The sequence below is a fragment of the Rosa chinensis genome, chromosome 1, assembly GCF_002994745.2.
Source record: "Rosa chinensis cultivar Old Blush chromosome 1, RchiOBHm-V2, whole genome shotgun sequence".
NCBI lineage: Eukaryota > Viridiplantae > Streptophyta > Magnoliopsida > Rosales > Rosaceae > Rosa > Rosa chinensis.
Window position 1 is genome coordinate 59,780,367 of NC_037088.1, and position 19,151 is coordinate 59,799,517.

General features: G+C 39.2%; 3 protein-coding genes across 7 annotated transcripts; 2 read left to right on the top strand and 1 right to left on the bottom strand.

Moving 5' to 3' along the window:
• The first annotated feature begins 299 nt into the window (after positions 1 to 299).
• On the top strand, positions 300 to 4,167 carry LOC112182977 (probable LRR receptor-like serine/threonine-protein kinase At3g47570). Of its 4 annotated transcripts, none has more exons than XM_040512638.1 (4): positions 310 to 1,086; positions 1,306 to 3,039; positions 3,313 to 3,798; positions 3,999 to 4,167. In XM_040512638.1, exons 1-3 carry the CDS (start codon positions 363 to 365, stop codon positions 3,789 to 3,791), a joined length of 2,937 nt encoding a protein of 978 aa, XP_040368572.1. In that variant the 5' UTR covers positions 310 to 362; the 3' UTR covers positions 3,792 to 3,798; positions 3,999 to 4,167. The 4 variants fall into 4 exon arrangements, with proteins under 4 accessions (XP_024177332.1, XP_024177330.1, XP_040368572.1 ...); XM_024321563.2 differs by having other exon boundaries at positions 312 to 2,046; positions 2,188 to 3,039; XM_024321562.2 differs by having other exon boundaries at positions 308 to 3,039.
• An 847-nt stretch (positions 4,168 to 5,014) lies between these two features.
• Positions 5,015 to 7,266, bottom strand: LOC112171082 (CTD small phosphatase-like protein). The gene is made up of 5 exons (XM_040512639.1): positions 6,856 to 7,266; positions 6,604 to 6,740; positions 6,428 to 6,509; positions 5,597 to 5,750; positions 5,015 to 5,477 (listed from the first exon to the last, which is right to left on the bottom strand). Exons 2-5 carry the CDS (start codon positions 6,698 to 6,700, stop codon positions 5,346 to 5,348), a joined length of 465 nt encoding a protein of 154 aa, XP_040368573.1. The 5' UTR covers positions 6,701 to 6,740; positions 6,856 to 7,266; the 3' UTR covers positions 5,015 to 5,345.
• A 7,200-nt stretch (positions 7,267 to 14,466) lies between these two features.
• LOC112182978 (probable LRR receptor-like serine/threonine-protein kinase At3g47570) lies at positions 14,467 to 18,483 on the top strand. 2 transcript variants are annotated; one of them, XM_024321566.2, is made up of 4 exons: positions 14,467 to 16,235; positions 16,380 to 17,228; positions 17,507 to 17,992; positions 18,151 to 18,483. In XM_024321566.2, exons 1-3 carry the CDS (start codon positions 15,278 to 15,280, stop codon positions 17,983 to 17,985), a joined length of 2,286 nt encoding a protein of 761 aa, XP_024177334.1. In that variant the 5' UTR covers positions 14,467 to 15,277; the 3' UTR covers positions 17,986 to 17,992; positions 18,151 to 18,483. The 2 variants fall into 2 exon arrangements, with proteins under 2 accessions (XP_024177334.1, XP_024177333.1); XM_024321565.2 differs by having other exon boundaries at positions 14,467 to 17,228.
• Positions 18,484 to 19,151: the final 668 nt, after the last annotated feature.

Below are 19,151 nucleotides of genomic sequence, written 5' to 3' on the forward strand. Positions count from 1 at the left end.
ACAAATTCGTTGTCAATGTTGTAATTTTTGTTTAACTATATGTAAATAGTGTAAATGAATATGGTAACTTTTGTTCACAATGTTGTAATTTTGGTTCAAATACTTGTAAATAAGGGTATCTCATACCCACTAGTACACTAACTTATCTCCTAAACCGTAAATTAAGTCTTAAAAGGCATTACAACAAATCAATTGATTATTGTTAGTGGAAGCTAAGACTACTTGATCCACTTAGCTAGTGCAGGGCTGCTTTCAAGTCTCTTACACCCAGAATTTGATGTCCGTCTTCCTCAGCTCATTTAACTTAAACCGCCTTGCTTAATTTTCTCATAACCAGCTAGCTTCCTGCTTCTGCAAACTCAATGGAGCTTCATGAACAAAAGTTATGTGCATTTTGGTTTAAATCCCTTCATGTGATTACCCATCTCCTCCTTGTTATGAACTTCTTCCTACCTACCACTATTGCAAGATCATTTGGAAATGAAACTGATCGAATCGCTTTGCTCAAATTCAAAGAATCCATAGCGAGTGATCCACATGGGTTGTTGAACTCGTGGAATGACTCTCTTCACTTTTGCAACTGGCATGGGATTTCCTGCGGCTCAAGGCATCAGAGAGTAGTAGCCTTGAACCTTTCTCATTCTGATTTGCATGGAACCATATCACGTTACACTGGCAACCTCTCTTTTCTAAGGTCCATCGACCTTGGAAACAACAGCTTCTCTGGCAATATTCCACAGCAACTTGATCATTTGTTCCGCCTGCGCTATTTGAATGTAAGTCACAACATGATGGAGAGGGGAATTCCAGTCAACCTGACCTCCTGCCCAGAACTGAGTCACATAGATTTATGGTCAAACCGTCTTACAGGCACAATTCCACCAGACCTTGGCTCATTGATGAAGCTTGTGTTGATAGGTCTTGAGTATAACAAATTGACAGGAGGCATCCCACCTTCCTTGGGAAATCTTTCATCAATCCGTATGCTTGGTCTAACATCTAACAATTTGGTGGGCAACGTTCCAGAGGAGATAGGCCGACTGAGAAGCTTATCTTATTTTGCCGTTGGGGACAATAAACTCTCTGGTATGATACCTCCTTCCCTTTTTAACATATCATCTATGGAGTCCTTCTCACTTGGATATAATAACCTTCAGGGCAGTATTCCACCCGCCATAGGCCTCGACATGCCTCATCTCCTAGAAATGTTCGTCGGCAGAAATGAACTCTTTGGGCAAATCCCATCTTCATTTTCCAATGCTTCTCTGTTTCGTAGTCTTGATATTGGAAGAAATAATTTTGTAGGGCAAGTTCCCAAATGTTTTGGAGAACTTCCAGATCTCCAGTGGCTCGATGCAAGTAACAATAATCTAGGAAGTTTTTCTGCTAATGACTTGGATTTTATTACATCCTTGGTCAATTGCAGCAAACTGGACACGCTTGATATGGGTGACAACAATTTTGGAGGGGTTTTACCCAACTCTGTAGCCAACTTGTCAACTCAACTGACTGGATTATTCTTTGGAGGCAATCAAATATCAGGCGTGATCCCTGAAACATTAGAAAATCTCAACAGTTTAATAGCCTTGGGCCTGGAAGAAAACCTGTTCAGAGGCGCCATTCGTACCTCTATTGCCAAGTTACAAAAGCTGCAATTCCTGGCTTTAACTGGTAATAGATTTTCAGGACGGATCCCATCTTCCATAGGAAACCTCACTCAGTTGTATCACCTCGACTTGTCAGGAAATGACTTGGAAGGAAACATTCCTCCAAGTATTGGCAACTGCCAATATTTGCAGGAGTTAAATATATCAAATAATAGGCTAAGTGGAGATATACCACTACAGGTGATTGGTCTTTCCTCCCTTGTCTCACTCTACTTGTCACAAAACTCACTAACTGGCAGCCTGCCTATGGAAGTGGGTAAGCTGAAGAATATTTATGTCCTCGACATCTCTGAGAATAATTTCACTGGAGAAATTCCAGAAGTCATTGGTGGCTGTTTGAGCCTTGAACTTCTTTTCTTACAAGGGAATCTCTTTCAAGGTATGATACCTTCTTCTTTGGCTTCTTTAAAAGGTCTTCAATATCTAGATCTTTCACGAAACAACTTGTCAGGTCAAATTCCAAAAGATATACAGAGACTTACCTTGTTGCTATATTTGAACCTGTCTTTCAATAATCTAGAAGGTGAGGTACCGAGAGGAGGAGCCTTTCGGAACAAAAGCGCAACATCCTTGGTTGGAAATAGCAAACTTTGTGTCGATGGTATTTCTGAATTTCAACTACCAGCATGCCCCATCAGAAAGAAGAGAAAATTCAAACTAAAGTTCACAATTTTGTTAGTGGCTGGATGCTCTCTTGTGCTTGCAGTCTTGCTTACTCTTTATTGGAGGAGAAAATTGAGAAAGAAACCATTAGCTTTAGACTCATCAATCAACTTCCTTCCAGAGGTTTCATACAAGACACTTCATCAAGCTACTGGTGGATTCTCTCCGAGCACTCTAATTGGATCAGGCGGTTTTGGCTCTGTATACAAAGGGATTCTTGATCAGGTAGAAAACAGCGTGGTTGCCATAAAAGTCATCAACCTTCAACAGAGAGGAGCTTCCAAGAGTTTCACTGCAGAATGCAATGCACTAAGAAATATCCGGCACCGGAATCTTGTCAAGATCTTTACTTGCTGCTCCAGCATGGATTACAATGGTACTGAATTCAAAGCTCTAGTCTTTGAATATATGTCAAATGGAAGTTTAGAGGAGTGGCTGCACAGAGAAAACCGATCAATGAGTTTGACCCTTCTTCAAAGATTGAATATTGTTGTTGATGTGGCTTCTGCATTATGTTATCTTCATGACCATTGTGAACCTCCAATCATTCACTGCGACATGAAGCCAAGCAATGTTCTTCTTGACGATAATATGGTTGCTCATGTAGGTGATTTTGGCTTAGCCAGACTCATCTCAACCACCACAGTGTCCTCGCAAACTCAAAGTAGCACAATTGGAATAAAGGGAACAATCGGCTATGCTGCTCCAGGTAACATTTTCCACTATGTGTGTGTATATGAAAGTGCATTAATTTAAGTAGAAAATTTAACTTACCAGTTCTTACACAAATATCATCAATATCCCTCACTACATCAAGTTTACTTTTTCTTGCATATGGATAATTTCTTATTTCTTTTCGCTGAATGCATATGGATAAGTAATGGGTTCTAATGAAACAATTGTAGAAGGGTTCACAAACTGACAAAAGTATATAATATATACACAGAGAGCTGACATACTTGACTATATACTGAGTTTGCAGAGTACGCAAGTGGTGTAGAGGCATCAAGACAGGGAGATGTGTATAGTTATGGGATTCTTGTATTGGAAATGTTCTCAGGAAGAAGGCCCACCGACGAAATGTTCAAGGACGGTTTGAAACTCCACGACTTTGTTAAGATGGCATTACCCGGAAGGCTTGTGCAGATTGTGGACGCTGCTCTTCTCGCCACACTAGAAGAGACAGCTCCTACAGCAACTGCAGGAAATGAAGTGAACTACATGCGTAGAGGTCATAACAATGAAATTGAAGCAGAAGAGGAAAATAGAGATTATGAGAACCTAAGCAAGATGGACACACGTGTGTGGAAGTGTATACATTCAATCTTTGAGATAGGACTGGCGTGCTCGGAGGAATCACCAAAGAATAGAATGTGCATGGAGGATGTCCTCAGGGACCTCCACCGTATACAAATTGCTTACATTGGTGTTGTGATCAATCGGGAGAGAACAAGAAGATAAACAACAGGTGCTGTTGACCAGGAGGTTCATTGCCTTTCTTAACCCTCTATTCAGCCAAAAAAAAAAAACTTTCTTCTTCTTCTTTGTTCCTTTTTTTTTTCCTGAATTTACTTCTTTCTAATGGGTGCATTTCAATGATATTTTTTTCTTCTAAATTTTAGTGTATTAGTGCCTAATCCTTATGTTCATTATGCAAATAACTTACAGATTATGGCATGGGAAGCGATACTCTGAGTTATTTAACAGTGGGAAGTCGTGCTACTACTAGAGATGTCTAAAGGCAGCATGATAACCTGAACGTCTTCTTCCTGATGCAAGAGCTTGATTTCGATTTCTAGGTTTGGAGTTGCTTGTTCCAGATAGCGAATGGAGACTAGCAAATCTTGTAGGCTTGTAGCTTAAGAATATGTATCGGTGTAATAACTCTCGAATTCAGACCCTATTTCATTACTCCAAGGCTTTGGTTAAACCAACTGAGATAATCTTAAAGCTTCACTTCACTATTTGATAATATCAATTTTCAGATAATATGTGAACTATCAGAGAAGGAAAACTGGTCCAATCCATATTAGAGTTTTGTTCTCAAAAGTATGCAAACAAATACTGCCTCCTGCATAAAAATTTCACAAAAGGTAAATAGAGACCAACAACGTAGTACCTTTGTTTACCTGGTATTAGAGGCTAGGTAAAGCATCTCTGATTGTCACAATCAACCCAGCACCTCTTCTTCTAAGATACGAGAAATAGCAATACTTAGAATCAAACTGTAAAGGATTGCACGAAAGAAGATTTCAGACTTCATCACTTATAACTAGTGCCAGTACTTCCATTAATTTCCAGTTAATCCAAAGGTTCCAAGCTTATGAAACACAATTACGCGAAGACAACCTTGAAAAATAGGAGTTTCAGACGAAACATACGAAATCAAGTTAGGGAAAGGTCTAGACGTCTTTTGGTAAATTGCTCTTTAATGTATCAGATGAAAGTTTGGCCAATATTCTTTTCCCTTTTCCCTTTCCTCAAGTAATCTACACTAGCAGTGAGGTTTGACATGTGAAACTCACAAAATCTGTGCTTCCTGTGTGAAATGCAGACGGGGAACCCAACTAGTTTTAGTCTCTGTTAATATCAAACAATCAGAATACCTAATGCTTGCTAATTTATATAGTACAGAAAACAAAAATGACAACGAAGGTACACAAGCAATGAAAAAATGAGTGAAATTGATGAGGAGGGATGTGTAAACTACTCATCATTATTGGCAACAATTTCACAAAATTCTAACAAAATGCTAAGGCATCCAAGAGAACTAACAGCAACCATATAAACAAAGTTACACAAGAATCAGGGTTTAAACAAATCTACATAATAAATAATGGCTTCCGTATACGACAGTGAGATGCAACACTTAGACCTCTAGTGAAAGTACACCCTTGTATCAACAAATTTGCAGTGTACACAGTGATGCTGTACAGAAGAATTGTGGGAGTCGATGATGACACTGCCTTGAACAAACTAACTGCTGAGAATTGCAAGCTTGATCTGCCAACCCTACTATTTCCAACTAGTTGAAGGGATTCCCTGCTTTTGAAACCATTCGGGCATGTGAAACCTCTCATAAAGCGCAGGTCTCACGTCTTTCTGTAGCGATAGGTGCTTGAGCAGTGGAAGAAGAACATCCAAAAGCTGAAAAACAAAGGTGCGAGGAAATGAAAAGAGACAAAGGGGCGACGAAGTGGAAGATAAGTGATGACCAGTGAAGAGGTATTGAGTGTAAAAGAGTTCACAAAATTGGATCTTCCTACCTGTGTGTCATGTATTTGCCCAGCAGAAAATGGAATGCACGGAATTCCATTCAAAGGTTGCAACATGAAACTGAAAGGGTTGTTGTCAACAATAACAATTCGGCCCATATCCTTTGATAGGCCAGAGAGATCCTTGACATGCTCACGGTATTCCCTGTATTAATGCATCCAGCATCAGAGGTTTTACCAATTACCAAACTCAGTCTTAACCAACAACAACACAAGGGCAATTCAAACAAAATGTTCTATAAATACTTAAGGAACCAAGGGTCACCAACTCACCGTGAACTATATGCTACATCTACAAGTTGGGAAAAGAACTAGAAGCAGAAAGCCTTGGCGACATAAAAAGTGTGGTAAGTGTGCAAGACATAAAATTAGAATTTCTGATATGTCTGCACCCTACACCGTCATTCAAGTGACTCCACAAAACATACATAGGAACTTCTATGAGGCCATTAACAGCAAGCAGTGATATTTTGCTTATGGCTGCTCCAAAATGAACCTATCGCTTATAACTTGGTAACATAGCTTCTCTGATGCTCAACAGCAATACTTTGAAGTACGAGATGTATAATATCATGATATCTATGCCAAAACCATTCCTCTCTTAATAAACTAAATACGCCAACCATAAAATTTCAATGTCTGCAAATGCTTAAGAAACCAAAATCTAAAGAACCAATGTCAAGTTGAAGTAGTCAATGACAGAAGAAACCTAAATAGATATAAAACTTGGGAGGAAGTGTTCCCTATCAATAGTGATGAATTTTGAGAAAAGAGAGGAGACGTATCTACAGAAAAGGATCAAATACAGAAAGATGAACTTACGTGCTGGTTGTTGAAGGCCGATAAAGCCTAAAACTGAACAGGTTCTCTACGTCTATTCTGTCAACAAGTGGTCTAGCATAACCTGTTACCATTCAAAACACTCAACATTCCATAAAGGGAGACGAAAATCAAGCATAAAACTGAAAAAGAAACTGTAAAATCACGAGCAAACAAACCTTCAAGTCCAGCAGTAAACAACACAAGATCGGCAAACCCATGTACTTGTTTCAAGAACTCATGCAACCCCGGCCGGACGCTCAAAAACCGCAACATAATTCACCTTCAGTTTCCCATTGCATTCCTTCAAAACCCCCTAAACCCCATCATGTAAACAAACATCAACTCCACATTTTGAATCAACACAACCTAACTTTAGCTAAATCAATTTCACAATGACGAACAAAATGAGTGCTAGTCAAGCAAAGCACCTTGTCCGAAGAAATACACTCGAGCTCAAACCACTTCAACCCACCTTCTGTCGCTTGTGTCCGAACTATCGCCGGCAAGCTCGCCGACTCATACTAGCGTCTCATCCAGGTCAAGAACCACGGGAAATTTTACAACTATGTGAGAGAGAGAACAGTTACCGGTAGCTTCTGGGGAGGATAGTTGGAGTCAGAATCGGAAGTATCGATTTCAACGGCGGAAGAGTCGTGCTCGGGCAACTCGACAGCCGGCAACGATTTGAAGGAAGCCTCGGGAGCAGAAGAAGACGATGAAGACGAAGAAGAACAGAGTAACGGATGGTGGCCGAGAGCTCTGACAATTTGAATGAAGATCTGGACGAAGAATCAGAATCCCAATCAGTTCAGCAAAGCCTTCCACTCTCGAGCAAATGGAGACTAGCAAATGTTGTAGGCTTTGTACACCTTCTAAGTTCTAATTCTAATTCTAACTCTCATTTTTTTTTTTTTAATGAAAACAATATTTCTCATTAATAGTCTCAAGCTAGAGCAGTACATTACATACTTTTCCACTGCCTTGAAAAACAGAGGGCAAATAAGAAAACGTGGTATATAGAACTAGTACCACTCATTAACGAACACTCATGCTCACTTATTAAAAGCAAGCCTATAATCTATGGAAGTAAAACATAGGAAATAGGCTGAGCTCCAAAAAAAACAAAAAACCCTATATTTTCTCCTTGCCCTTGACACTAGGGCTAGGAGGTTTGGTGAGGAAAGCGAAGCAAGCTTCCTGTGCATCCGCAACCTTTTTCTGTTTGGAGGGGTTCTTGTTCTTTGCACCAAGAGGTCTTCCACGCTTCTTTTTGTTTCGGCAATACCAGCTAGGAATGAGCAAACGGGGGTGGGGGGGGGGGTACCCGCGGGTTTTCCCCGCATTTGTCAAGCGGGGGCGGGGTTCCCCATTACCCATGCGGGTTCCCCACTTCACCTTTTTTTTTTTTAAATTAAGAACTATTATTTTTCAATCTCTAAAAACAGAAAACCTAGACCTCCGTCTCATTCTTTCCCACCTTCAATGAGAAGAGCCGCCTCATTCTTGCCTATACCTCTGTCTCATTCTTCTGGGTTTTCCCTTCTTTCTGGGCTTAAGGGTTCTTCTTCACTTGAACTGGTTTAGAGTATCTTCTTCACTTGAAAGCATGGATGTTTTGGATTCTGAGAAATCGAGGAGTAAAGAAGTTAATCTGGGCTTAAGGGTTTAGAGCTCTGTTCGTGTTTTGACTGAAGAGGGATCTAAGTGAGAGGTCAAAGGTAGCTATTTCGAGCTCAAGCCCCAATTTGCAGAAGAGAAGGTTCATTTCTTTTAGTTTAGTTTAGCTTTCGGATTTCTGTGGAAATGTTATAGGCTGGTGGAATTTGAGCTCTACTTGTTTCTGTTTATGATAGAAAAAGAAAGGAAATGTATGATTAGTTATGATAGAGGCAGACTGTGTTTCTTTTGGGACTGGCTTTTGATGTGTTGCTTTTGGGACTGGCTTTTGATGTGTTGCTTTTGTTTAGATATCATGGTGATTGGAAGTCTGAGACGCAGACTGTGGTTTCGCTGCTTGCCTTTATGCATTGGTTAGAGGCAGGGACGCTTTTGTTGCACACTGAAGCTGAGGAAAAACTTGGGTGTATGATTCTTATCTCTGTTATTGTTTATTTATGATTGCAATATGGATAAGTCGATATTCTTTTTATATGTGTAGATGAATTTCAAAATTTTCAAGATTTCGTTTAGGTGTCAGATTTGACAAGTAAATGCATACTAGTATTGGCAATTACATATGATTCAACCGGTTGAGGTAGGATGAGCAACTAGGTCCAGGTTTTTCAACCAATTATTGATCTTAGTGACAGAACACCAAAAGCTTCCAAAAATATGATAGAAGTTAAATGACTCTGATGCATGGTCGTATGAGCTACTATACATTAGAATCATGACTGCTCATAATCTGTACTATAGCTCTTTATGTAGTTTAGTTTGTATTGCACAGTATAATCTCTATTTTGTAAGCTCTATATCTACTGATTTTTCAGTGAGCAGAACCAATTGAACTGACATTTTTTGTATGATTGACAGGTGTATAAATATGGAACAGACATACACAGAGGCTAGTGGAGCAGAACCAATTGAAATCTCAAATGAAAATGAGATAGAGTCAACGCTTCAAGGTGATGCAGATAGTAAGAAGAGGAGACAGATTTCAGCTATTTGGAATCATTTTACAAAACAAGCAGATGGAAAGTGTATTTGCAAGTATTGTAGTAAAGTCATAGCTGGTGGGGGCAGAATAGGGACACATGGTTTACATGGACATCATAAATCATGCCCCGAGTTGAAAAATAAAAGAAAAAAGGGTCATGGGTCTGCATCTGTCAAGGTTGGAGGGTATGATTTCGATGAATTTGAGTCAAGAAAATTGCAAGCCATGGGGAGAGACATCTTGGCTATACCGATATCCACTGTTGCTTCAGAGTCGACATTCAGCACTAGTGGGAGAGTTGTGAGCTCCCATCGGAGCCGTCTACATGCAGACACCTTGGAGGCTCTTATGTGCGCCCGAGACTGGATGTGGAATGAAATGAAAGGTATACAATAATAATAATTTTATTATATATGCATACTCATACTCTTTTTACACAAATTATTTTTTTCTTTTATCAGCTGCAGGACTTACTTCAAAAGGCGATAGCACATTTGATGATGATTTTGACTTAGCCGAGACCATGAAGGATAACGTTACTCTTTATGATTGACATTGGAAGAAGACAGAATTCTTGATGAATGTAGGATTTTGGGGATTAGAATGATTAATGTACGATTATTAAGTAGAATTTCAATGGATCACCAACTTTTGTATTCAGTCGGATTATTAATTGTCTATTAATATGATTAAGTAGTTTCTTATAACATTTATTCAGTCGGATTTTGAAGTACTCATATAGAGAAAATTTATTGTTTGTCAAAAAAAATAAAAAAAATAAAAAAATTTATTTGTTGTCAAAAAAGGAAAGAAAAAATCTGAAAAGATAAAAATCTGAAATTGACCAATGCGGGGGGCGGGGGCGGGGGCGGGGTATCCCCATTGGAAAATATCCCCAGATGGGGGCGGGGGGCGTGGGAGAAACTTGAGGCGGGGGCGGGGGAATCCCCCGTTTGCTCAATCTTAATACCAGCCACCTCAGACTTTGGTATTAGAATACTGTCCGGAGCTTCAATCAAACCCAATGAGCTAGCATTCAATTTAGAGGTAAACTTCGGCCTCTTCAGCTTTTTTGTTGGAGCCGCACCGTTGCATACAGATGTGAATAACTCCAGGAGAAGTATCTTGAGCTTTTTTGGGGACTGATACTCGGAAGGCTGCCTGCCACGCTTGGAAAGAGCCCCTGCTTCAACTGGGACCAAAGCCAAAGTGGGAGCCTCCTCGTCTTAACTGAGGGATGATCTGGTGTCCGAACTCCGTAATAGGACAGGCTTACGGCCACCCTGCTCTTTCGGGTGAAAGAGAGATCTTGCAACTGGGGGTAGGATCGAAGTCTGGATGCCCTGGAATGTGAAAACCCCATTTGCAAACTGACTCTGTGCAAAGCTCCTAGAAGGACCCGTGATCTCCAGCCTTCTTTGCGTAGGATTCATATCCATTCTTGGATGGACTTTGCTATCTATTGCAGGACAGATCCCATTTTCATGGAAAAGCAAATCACAATAGTTGCACTTACCAATAAGGTTCTCAAAGAAGAAAGCAATCTCTTCCTCAACTCCCGGGGCCAACTTCACACGCTTCTTCAGAAAGAAGGGTTTGGATAGGGCATGTGAAACCCTAACCCTAATATTGCCCATAGTGTCAAACAGCTTCTCATCCAATTTGATAAACCTGCCAGCAATGGCAGCAATGTCTTTGATGGTGTCCTTGTTTTCAATGAGAGGTGGTATATTAGTAATACGCACCCAGAAGAACAAAGCATCCAAGGCTACCGAGTGTGGCGGTGCAATCCCGGCATATTCCTGTATGACAACTGGAGCTTGATTGAAGCGCCAAGGCCCTCCGCGTAACACTTTGTTACGATCTCGTTTGAGATCGAAAGCAATGAAGAACCTATTTTCCGGCCTCTCTTGGATTTTAAAATCCTTTTCCAGAACCCATACACGACAAAAGAAACGTCGAATGTCCTGCAGTGGAGCAGGTTTGGTGGTGAGCGGCCGAGCCAGCAGGTATGCTTGCGATCCTCGACGTGCAGCAGAGTTCGCAGATTAGGAGAGATCAACTACTTCGTTCAAGGCAAGGGCAAGGGATGCCGCGAAGGAGGCCGTCACATCCTCCATGGTTGGGGTAGCCGTATCGCGATTGTGCCTTGCAGTAGTTTTGGTGTGGGTTTTAGGGTTTCTGGCGTCCATAGCGGCGCTTTGAGAGAGACTTTTAGCTGTTTGAAATTAGTTAAGAAGACTAAAACATAACAAATTTGACTCTAATTCTAACTCTCATGAGACCACTAAAGTAGGATTAATTGAGAATATTTTTGTTACACTCATTTTTTATTATATTTTAGTAAATTAATCGCAACATGTATAAATATTTATGTTTAGATTATATATATAATTTTTTAATTAAATTAAAAATTAAGAAATTACACAATAGTGCAAGACTAAAGATATAAACACAAAAAACCCACATTCAATTAGATTTATATAAATAAGGATATGAACCCAAACCCAAACACAAAATGATGCAAATCTAACTCCGAATTTTAATAGAAAATGACCAAAATGCTCAGTTTTCATCAAATTTTACCTGTATTGCCACTAACCTAACACCCAACACCCTAATGCCAGCCTCGTGCTCAGCATCAATGCTCGCTCTTCGCTATTGTCAAACCGCTCTACAATCACCTCAAGCCTGACAGCTGGTCTTGGGTGCGTCTTTCTCTCTCTTTTTCTCTCTTAATCTGATATCTTGGGTCATTTTTGTTTACTCAAATCCTTTGCCTTTTTGTGGTGTTTTTCAGAAATGGACAAATGTGAAATTGACCTCTCCTCAGCTCTCTAGAGAAAGCATCTCTAAATTGTCACTAAAAGATTTAACTCTTGAAAATATTTCTTCAGAGTAAATTCTTTGTAGTTAAATTTTTCATCTTGCATAAAGGGTCGTTGGTAATCATTGGTTTTTGAACTGTTTGGTGTTATATCGAAAGATTTGCTTGCTTCAAAGATCCTTAGTTTGAGTGTTGTGTTTGTTGCTTTCCTATTTTAAGTGAGCCAGTAAGGTGTTGTTTTGGTGGGTTAGGAACTCATGCACATCAGGTGTTTGATGAAAGTCGTCAATGAGGTTGTTGTTATACAAAATCCTTTTGTTTTGGCATGTTGATTACTATTACTCATTGCTACTGGTTTGGTAATCTTGCTGTGAGAATAATGCGACTTTCTATATTTTCAATTTCATTCATGGATTGACAGATCTAATTGCTACTGCTCCTGCTCCTGCTCCTGCTACTGCTACTGTTCCTGCCACTGCTTCCGCTATTGCAAATGAAGCTGCTACTGAACCAACGACACATTCAGTGATAAAAAAGAAGAAGAAGTTTGATGAAGAGCTATGAGATTCTCTCTCTGGATTTTTTTTTAGAAGTTACATAGAGAGATTAGAAGTCAAAAGAAGTAGTTAAGCGTAGAAAAGTAAATTAACTCATGACATGTGGTAAGTAGAGAGCAAATTGTCCTTATTTGTAAGATTTAATCCTTATATGTTTAATTCAATCTTTAAATGATGTATCTGTTAATTTATCTTTTGTCAATAACTTATATGTAATTAGTTAATTGAAAATCATTAAGGTATTTATAATCGTGATTTATCAGTTATGGACATGAATAGTTCATGTTTAACAGATTTTGTTCGTCCATTGATTTGATATAGTTTGACACCTTAACTATTAGCAATTTGGAAGAAAATTTTCAGAAATAATCTACTCATGCATATATAAACATTTAACGGTTGATTTGCTGTAATAGAATAGAAAAGTGGGTCTCCTAAACAGTTAATTATAAAAGTTCTCAACTAGTCCTTATTTTAGTGATATTCATTAAAATAACTCCTATAATTCAGGAATACATACCTCATGAATTCTGTCCCTATTTTATTAGAGTAATCTCCGATTAACCAAACTGAGCTAATCAGAACGCGTCACCTCACTATTTGATAATATCAATTTCCAGATAATATGTGAACTATCAGAGAAGGAAAACTGGCCCAATTCATATTAGATTTTTGGGCTCAAAAGTCAAAAGGGCTATGCAAACAAATACTACCTCCCGCATAAAAAGTTCACACAAGGTAAATAGAGACCAACAACGTAGATTGGGTTTAGTCAGATTACCAGGAAAGATCCTTCTTCCATAGGAAACATACGCTGAAGCCGAATAGGGCAATCATCTCCAACCCCAATGTACATTAGTTAGAGATCCCCCCAAGCGTATGTTATTTTCCACGCCTAAAATATGTCTATGCCGGCAATTATGGAATTTCAATCAGAAACCCAACAAAGAAGTCTGGCATTTTCTATCGTGTATAATTAAGCTGCAATGAATCAGGATTCAACAAAGCAGTGGACGGCAAACCTCCATATTAGACCAATAATTTGCAACTTTATGATCATCTTTATGAGTTTATGCTTTCAGACTAAAGGATATCTCTTTTGTTCATGACTTTGCCACGTTCATACTATAAGCAGTTAAGAAGTCCGGGTTAGGTACTTACGTAATCATATAGCTGTTACCGTTCATCGTCTGCATCCTTGTTACGTTCACACTAACGATCGTTAGCATATTGGTGTTTTAATTTTATGTGCACATTTCATATATTGGATCCATTGAATCTGTTCATAAGTTTTGAATCTATGACTTACCTCGTATGGAAATAATTTGGAAGAAAGTATTCCTCCGAGCAATGGAAACTACAAAAATTTGCAGGAGATGTATATATCACATAATAAGTCAGGGATCCGTTCTTAAGCATTCGTATGTTAATTGTTCAAAAAAAGAAGAAGTCATTCCTATGAAGACTTTGGTGCGCTAGGATGACCCTAAACCGGAACCTAAGTCTTAAAAGGCATTGCAATAAATCAATTGATTATTGTTATTGTTAGTGCAATAAATCAATTGATTATTGTTAGTGGAAGACTACTTCGGTGCGCTGGGATGGCCCTAAACCGGAACCTAAGAGCAAGTTCACCGGTTGAGGTTGGCAGGTTAATACTATTCACTGTTTTTTGCCTTTCATTTCCACCATTTTGGTTGCCATGTCAAATACTATTTACAAAATGTCACCGAATGTTAGTTGGCAGATTAATAAATTGACCCCAAAAGTGACATTTTGTGAACAGTATCTCCTAAATGGTGGAAATAAAAGGTAAAAAATAGTTAATAGTATTGACATGTCAACCCCAACGGATGGACTTGTTTTAAATCTTAAAAGGCATTACAACAAATCAATTGATTATTGTTAGTGGAAAACTACTTTTTTTTTTTTTTTATAGGAGTGAAGACTGCCTACTTGTATGGCTGATTTCAAGTCTCGTTCACAGTACCCAGAATTTGATGTCCGTCTTCCTCAGCTCATTTAACTTAAACCGCCTTGCATAATTTTGGCATCACCAGCTAGCTTCCCGCTTCTGCAAACTCAATGGAGCTTCATGAACCCAGGCTATGTGCATTTTGGTTTAAATCCCTTCATGTGATTACCCATCTCCTCCTTGTTATGAACTTCTTCCTACCTACCACTATTGCAAGATCATTTGGAAATGAAACCGATCGATTTGCTTTACTCAAATTCAAAGAATCCATAATCACTGACCCACTAGGGTTCTTGAACACATGGAATGACTCCCTTCACTTTTGCAACTGGCATGGGATTTCCTGCGGCTCAAGGCATCAGAGAGTAGTAGCCTTGAACCTTTCTCATTCTGATTTGCATGGAACCATATCACCTTACACTGGCAACCTCTCTTTTCTAAGGTCCATCGACCTTGAAAACAACAACTTCTCTGGTAAGATTCCACAGCAACTTGATCATTTGCACAGACTGCACCTTCTCAATCTGGGTCGAAACATGTTGGAGGGGGAATTCCAGTCAACCTGACCTCCTGCCCGGAACTGAGTCACATAGATTTATGGTCAAACCGTCTTACAGGCACAATTCCACCATACCTTGGCTCATTGGTGAAGCTTGAGTTGATAGGTCTTGAGGAAAACAAATTGACAGGAGGCATCCCACCTTCCTTGGGAAATCTTTCATCAATCGGTTTCCTTGGTCTAGAATCTAACAATTTGGTGGGCAACGTTCCAGAGGAGATAGGCCGATTGAGCAACTTATTTTTTTTTACCGTTGGTGCCAATAAACTCTCTGGTATGATACCTCCTTCCCTTTTTAACATATCATCTATGGAGTCCTTCATACTTACATCTAACAAGTTTAAGGGCAGTATTCCACCCGCCATAGGCCTCAACATGCCACATCTCATAGAAGTGTACGTCGGCGGAAATGAACTCTTTGGGCAAATCCCATCTTCATTTTCCAATGCTTCTCAGATTAATGTACTTGATGTTGGGGATAATAATTTTGTAGGGCAAGTTCCCAAATGTTTTGGAGATCTTCCGGATCTCCAGTGGCTCAGTGTAAGTGAAAATTATCTAGGAAGTTTTTCTGCTAATGACTTGGATTTTATAACATCCTTGGTCAATTGCAGCAAACTGGATACCCTTGATATGGGTTCCAACAATTTTGGAGGTGTTTTACCCAACTCTGTAGCCAACTTGTCAACTCAACTGACTGCAATCTTCTTTGAAGGCAATCAAATATCAGGAGTGATCCCTGAAACATTAGGAAATCTCAACAGTTTAATAGCCTTGGGCCTCGAGTATAACCTATTCAGAGGTGCCATTCCAACCTCTATTGCCAAGTTACAAAAGCTGCAAGCATTGGCTTTTCAAGGTAATAGATTATCAGGACGGATCCCATCGTCCATAGGAAACCTCACTCAATTGTATCTACTCAACTTGTCAGCAAATCACTTAGAAGGAAACATTCCTCCAAGTATTGGGAACTGCCAACCTTTGCAAAAGTTGGATATATCACATAATAGGCTAAGTGGAGATATACCCCCACACGTGATTGGTCTTTCCTCCCTTGTCTCTCTCAGCTTATCACGAAACTCACTAACTGGCAACCTGCCTGTGGAAGTGGGTAAGCTGAAGAATATTTTTTCCCTTGACATCTCTGAAAATAATTTTACCGGAGAAATTCCAGAAGTCATTGGTGACTGTATGAGCCTTGAACTTCTTTACCTACAAGGGAATCTCTTTCAAGGTATGATACCTTCTTCTCTGGCTTCTTTGAAAGGTCTTCGGTACTTGGATTTTTCAAGAAATAACTTGTCAGGTCAAATTCCAAAGGATATCCAAAGACTTACCTTGTTGCTATATTTGAACCTGTCTTTCAATAATCTGGAAGGTGAGGTACCAAAAGAAGGAGCCTTTCGAAACACAAGCGCAACATCCTTGGTTGGAAATAGCAAACTTTGTGGCGGTGATGTTTCTGAATTTCAGCTACCAGCATGCCCTATCAGAAAGCAGAGAATATTCAAACTAAAGTTCACAATTTCGTTAGTGGCTGGATGCTCTTTTGTGTTTGCAGTCTTGCTTACTCTTTATTGGAGGAGAAAATCGAGAAAGAAACCATTAGCTGTGGACTCATCAATCAACTTCTTTCCAGAGGTTTCATACAAGACACTTCATCAAGCTACTGGTGGATTCTCTCCGAGCACTCTAATTGGATCAGGCAGTTTTGGCTCTGTATACAAAGGGATTCTTGATCACAGAGAAAAGAACGTAGTTGCCATGAAGGTCATCAACCTTCAACAGAGAGGGGCCTCTAAGAGTTTCACGGTAGAATGCAAAGCACTAAGAAATATCCGGCACCGGAATCTTGTCAAGATCTTAACTTGCTGCTCCAGCATGGATTACAATGGTACTGAATTCAAAGCTCTAATCTTTGAATATATGTCAAATGGAAGTTTAGAGGAGTGGCTGCACAGAGAAAACGGATCAATGAGTTTGACCCTTCTTCAAAGATTGAATATTGTTGTTGATGTGGCTTCTGCATTATGTTATCTTCATGACCATTGTGAACCTCCAATCATTCACTGCGACATGAAGCCAAGCAATGTTCTTCTTGACGATGATATGGTTGCTCATGTAGGTGATTTTGGCTTAGCCAGACTCATCTCAACCACCACAGAGTCCTCGCAAACTCAAAGTAGCACAATTGGAATAAAGGGAACAATCGGCTATGCTGCTCCAGGTAACATTTTCCACTATGTGTGTGTATATGAAAGTGCATTAATTTAAGTAGAAAATTTAACTTACCAGTTCTTACTTCTTAAACAAATATCATCAATATCTCTAACTATCAAGTTAACTTTTTCTTGCATATGGATAATTTCTTATTTCTTTTCGCTGAATGCATATGGATAAGTAATGGGTTCTAATGAAACAATTGTAGAAGGGTTCACAAACTGACAAAAGTATATAATATATACACAGCTAGCTGACATACTTGACTATACACCGAGTTTGCAGAGTACGCAAGTGGTGTAGAGGCATCAAGACAGGGAGATGTGTATAGTTATGGGATTCTTGTATTGGAAATGTTCACAGGAAGGAGGCCCACCGATGAAATGTTCATAGACGGTTTGAAACTCCGCGACTTTGTTAAGATGGCATTACCAGGAAGGCTTGTGCAGATTGTGGACGCTGCTCTTCTCGCCACCCTAGAAGAGACAGCTCCTACAGCAACTGCAGGAAATGAAGTGAACTACATGCGTAGAGGTCATAACAATGAAATTGAAGCAGAAGAGGAAAATAGAGATTATGAGAACCTAAGCAAGATGGACACAAGTGTGTGGAAGTGTATACATTCAATCTTTGAGATAGGACTGGCGTGCTCGGAGGAATCACCAAAGAATAGAATGTGCATGGAGAATGTCCTCAGGGATCTCCACCGTATACAAATTGCTTACATTGGTGTTGTGATCAATCGAGAGAGACCAAGAAGATAAACAACAGGTGCTGTTGATTTACTTTCTTCTTCTTCTTTTTTCCCTTTTTTTTTTCTTCTCAATTTACTTCTTTCTAATGGGTGCATTTCAATGATATTTTTTTCTTCTTCTAAATTCTAGTGTATTAGTGCTAATCCTTATGTTCATTATGCAAATAACTTACAGATTATGGCATGGGAAGCGATACTCTGAGTTATTTAACAGTGGGAAGTTGTGCTACTACTAGAAATGTCTAAAGGCAGCATGATAACCTGAACGTCTTCTTCCTGATGCTAAATTGTGCAAGTGCTTGATTTCGATTTCTAGGTTTGGAGTTTCTTGTTCCAGAGAGCGGATGAGGGCTAGCAAATGTTGTAGGCTTGTAGCTTAAGAATATGTATCGTGTAATAACTCACGAATTCAGTCCCTATTTTTTTTACTCTAAGGCTTGTAGCATAAGAATATGTATCGTGTTACTCCAAGTTCAGTCCCTATTTTATTACTCCAAGGCTTTGGTTAAACCAAATAAGATAATCTTAAAGCTTCACTTCACTATTTGATAATGTCAATTTCCAGATAATATGTGAACTATCAGAGAAGGAAAACTGGTCCAATTCATATTAGAGTTTTGTTCTCAAAAGTACCATATATGCAAACAAATACTGCCTCCTGCATAAAAAATTCACAAAGGTAAACAGAGACCAACAACGTAGTACCTTTGTTTACCTGGTGTTAGAGGAAAAGCATCTCTGATTGTCACAATCAACCCAGCACCTCTTCTTCTAAGATACGAGAAATAGCAATACTTAGAATCAAACTGTTAAGGATTGCACGAAAGAAGATTTCAGACTTCATCACTTATAACTAGTGCCGGTACTTCCATTAATTTCCAGTTAATTCAAAGGTTCCAAGCTTATGAAACACAATTACGCGAAGACAACCTTGAAAAATAGGAGTTTCAGACGAAACATACGAAATCAAGTTAAGGAAAGGTCTAGACGTCTTTTGGTAAATTGCTCTTTAATGTATCAGACGAAAATTTGGCCAATATTACCCTTTTCCCTTTCCTCAAGTAATCTACACTAGCAGTGTGGTTTGACAAGTGAAACTCACAAAATCTTTGCTTCTTGTGTGAAATGCAGACAGGGAACCTAACTAGGTTTAGTCTCTGTTAATATCAAACAATC

What these genes read in the sequence shown, in the direction of transcription:
- LOC112182977 (XM_024321562.2), top strand. Translation starts at nt 363, where the DNA reads ATGGAGCTTCATGAACAAAAGTTATGTGCATTTTGGTTTAAATCCCTT. An exon ending in AATCGGCTATGCTGCTCCAG is followed by an intron (nt 3,040 to 3,312) that starts GTAACATTTTCC and finishes CTGAGTTTGCAG; the next exon opens with AGTACGCAAGTGGTGTAGAG.
- LOC112171082 (XM_040512639.1), bottom strand. Translation starts at nt 6,700, where the DNA reads ATGTTGCGGTTTTTGAGCGTCCGGCCGGGGTTGCATGAGTTCTTGAAA. An exon ending in CGGCCTTCAACAACCAGCAC is followed by an intron (nt 5,751 to 6,427) that starts GTAAGTTCATCT and finishes GCATTAATACAG; the next exon opens with GGAATACCGTGAGCATGTCA. An exon ending in GGCAAATACATGACACACAG is followed by an intron (nt 5,478 to 5,596) that starts GTAGGAAGATCC and finishes TTTGTTTTTCAG; the next exon opens with CTTTTGGATGTTCTTCTTCC.
- LOC112182978 (XM_024321565.2), top strand. Translation starts at nt 15,278, where the DNA reads ATGATACCTCCTTCCCTTTTTAACATATCATCTATGGAGTCCTTCATA. An exon ending in AATCGGCTATGCTGCTCCAG is followed by an intron (nt 17,229 to 17,506) that starts GTAACATTTTCC and finishes CCGAGTTTGCAG; the next exon opens with AGTACGCAAGTGGTGTAGAG.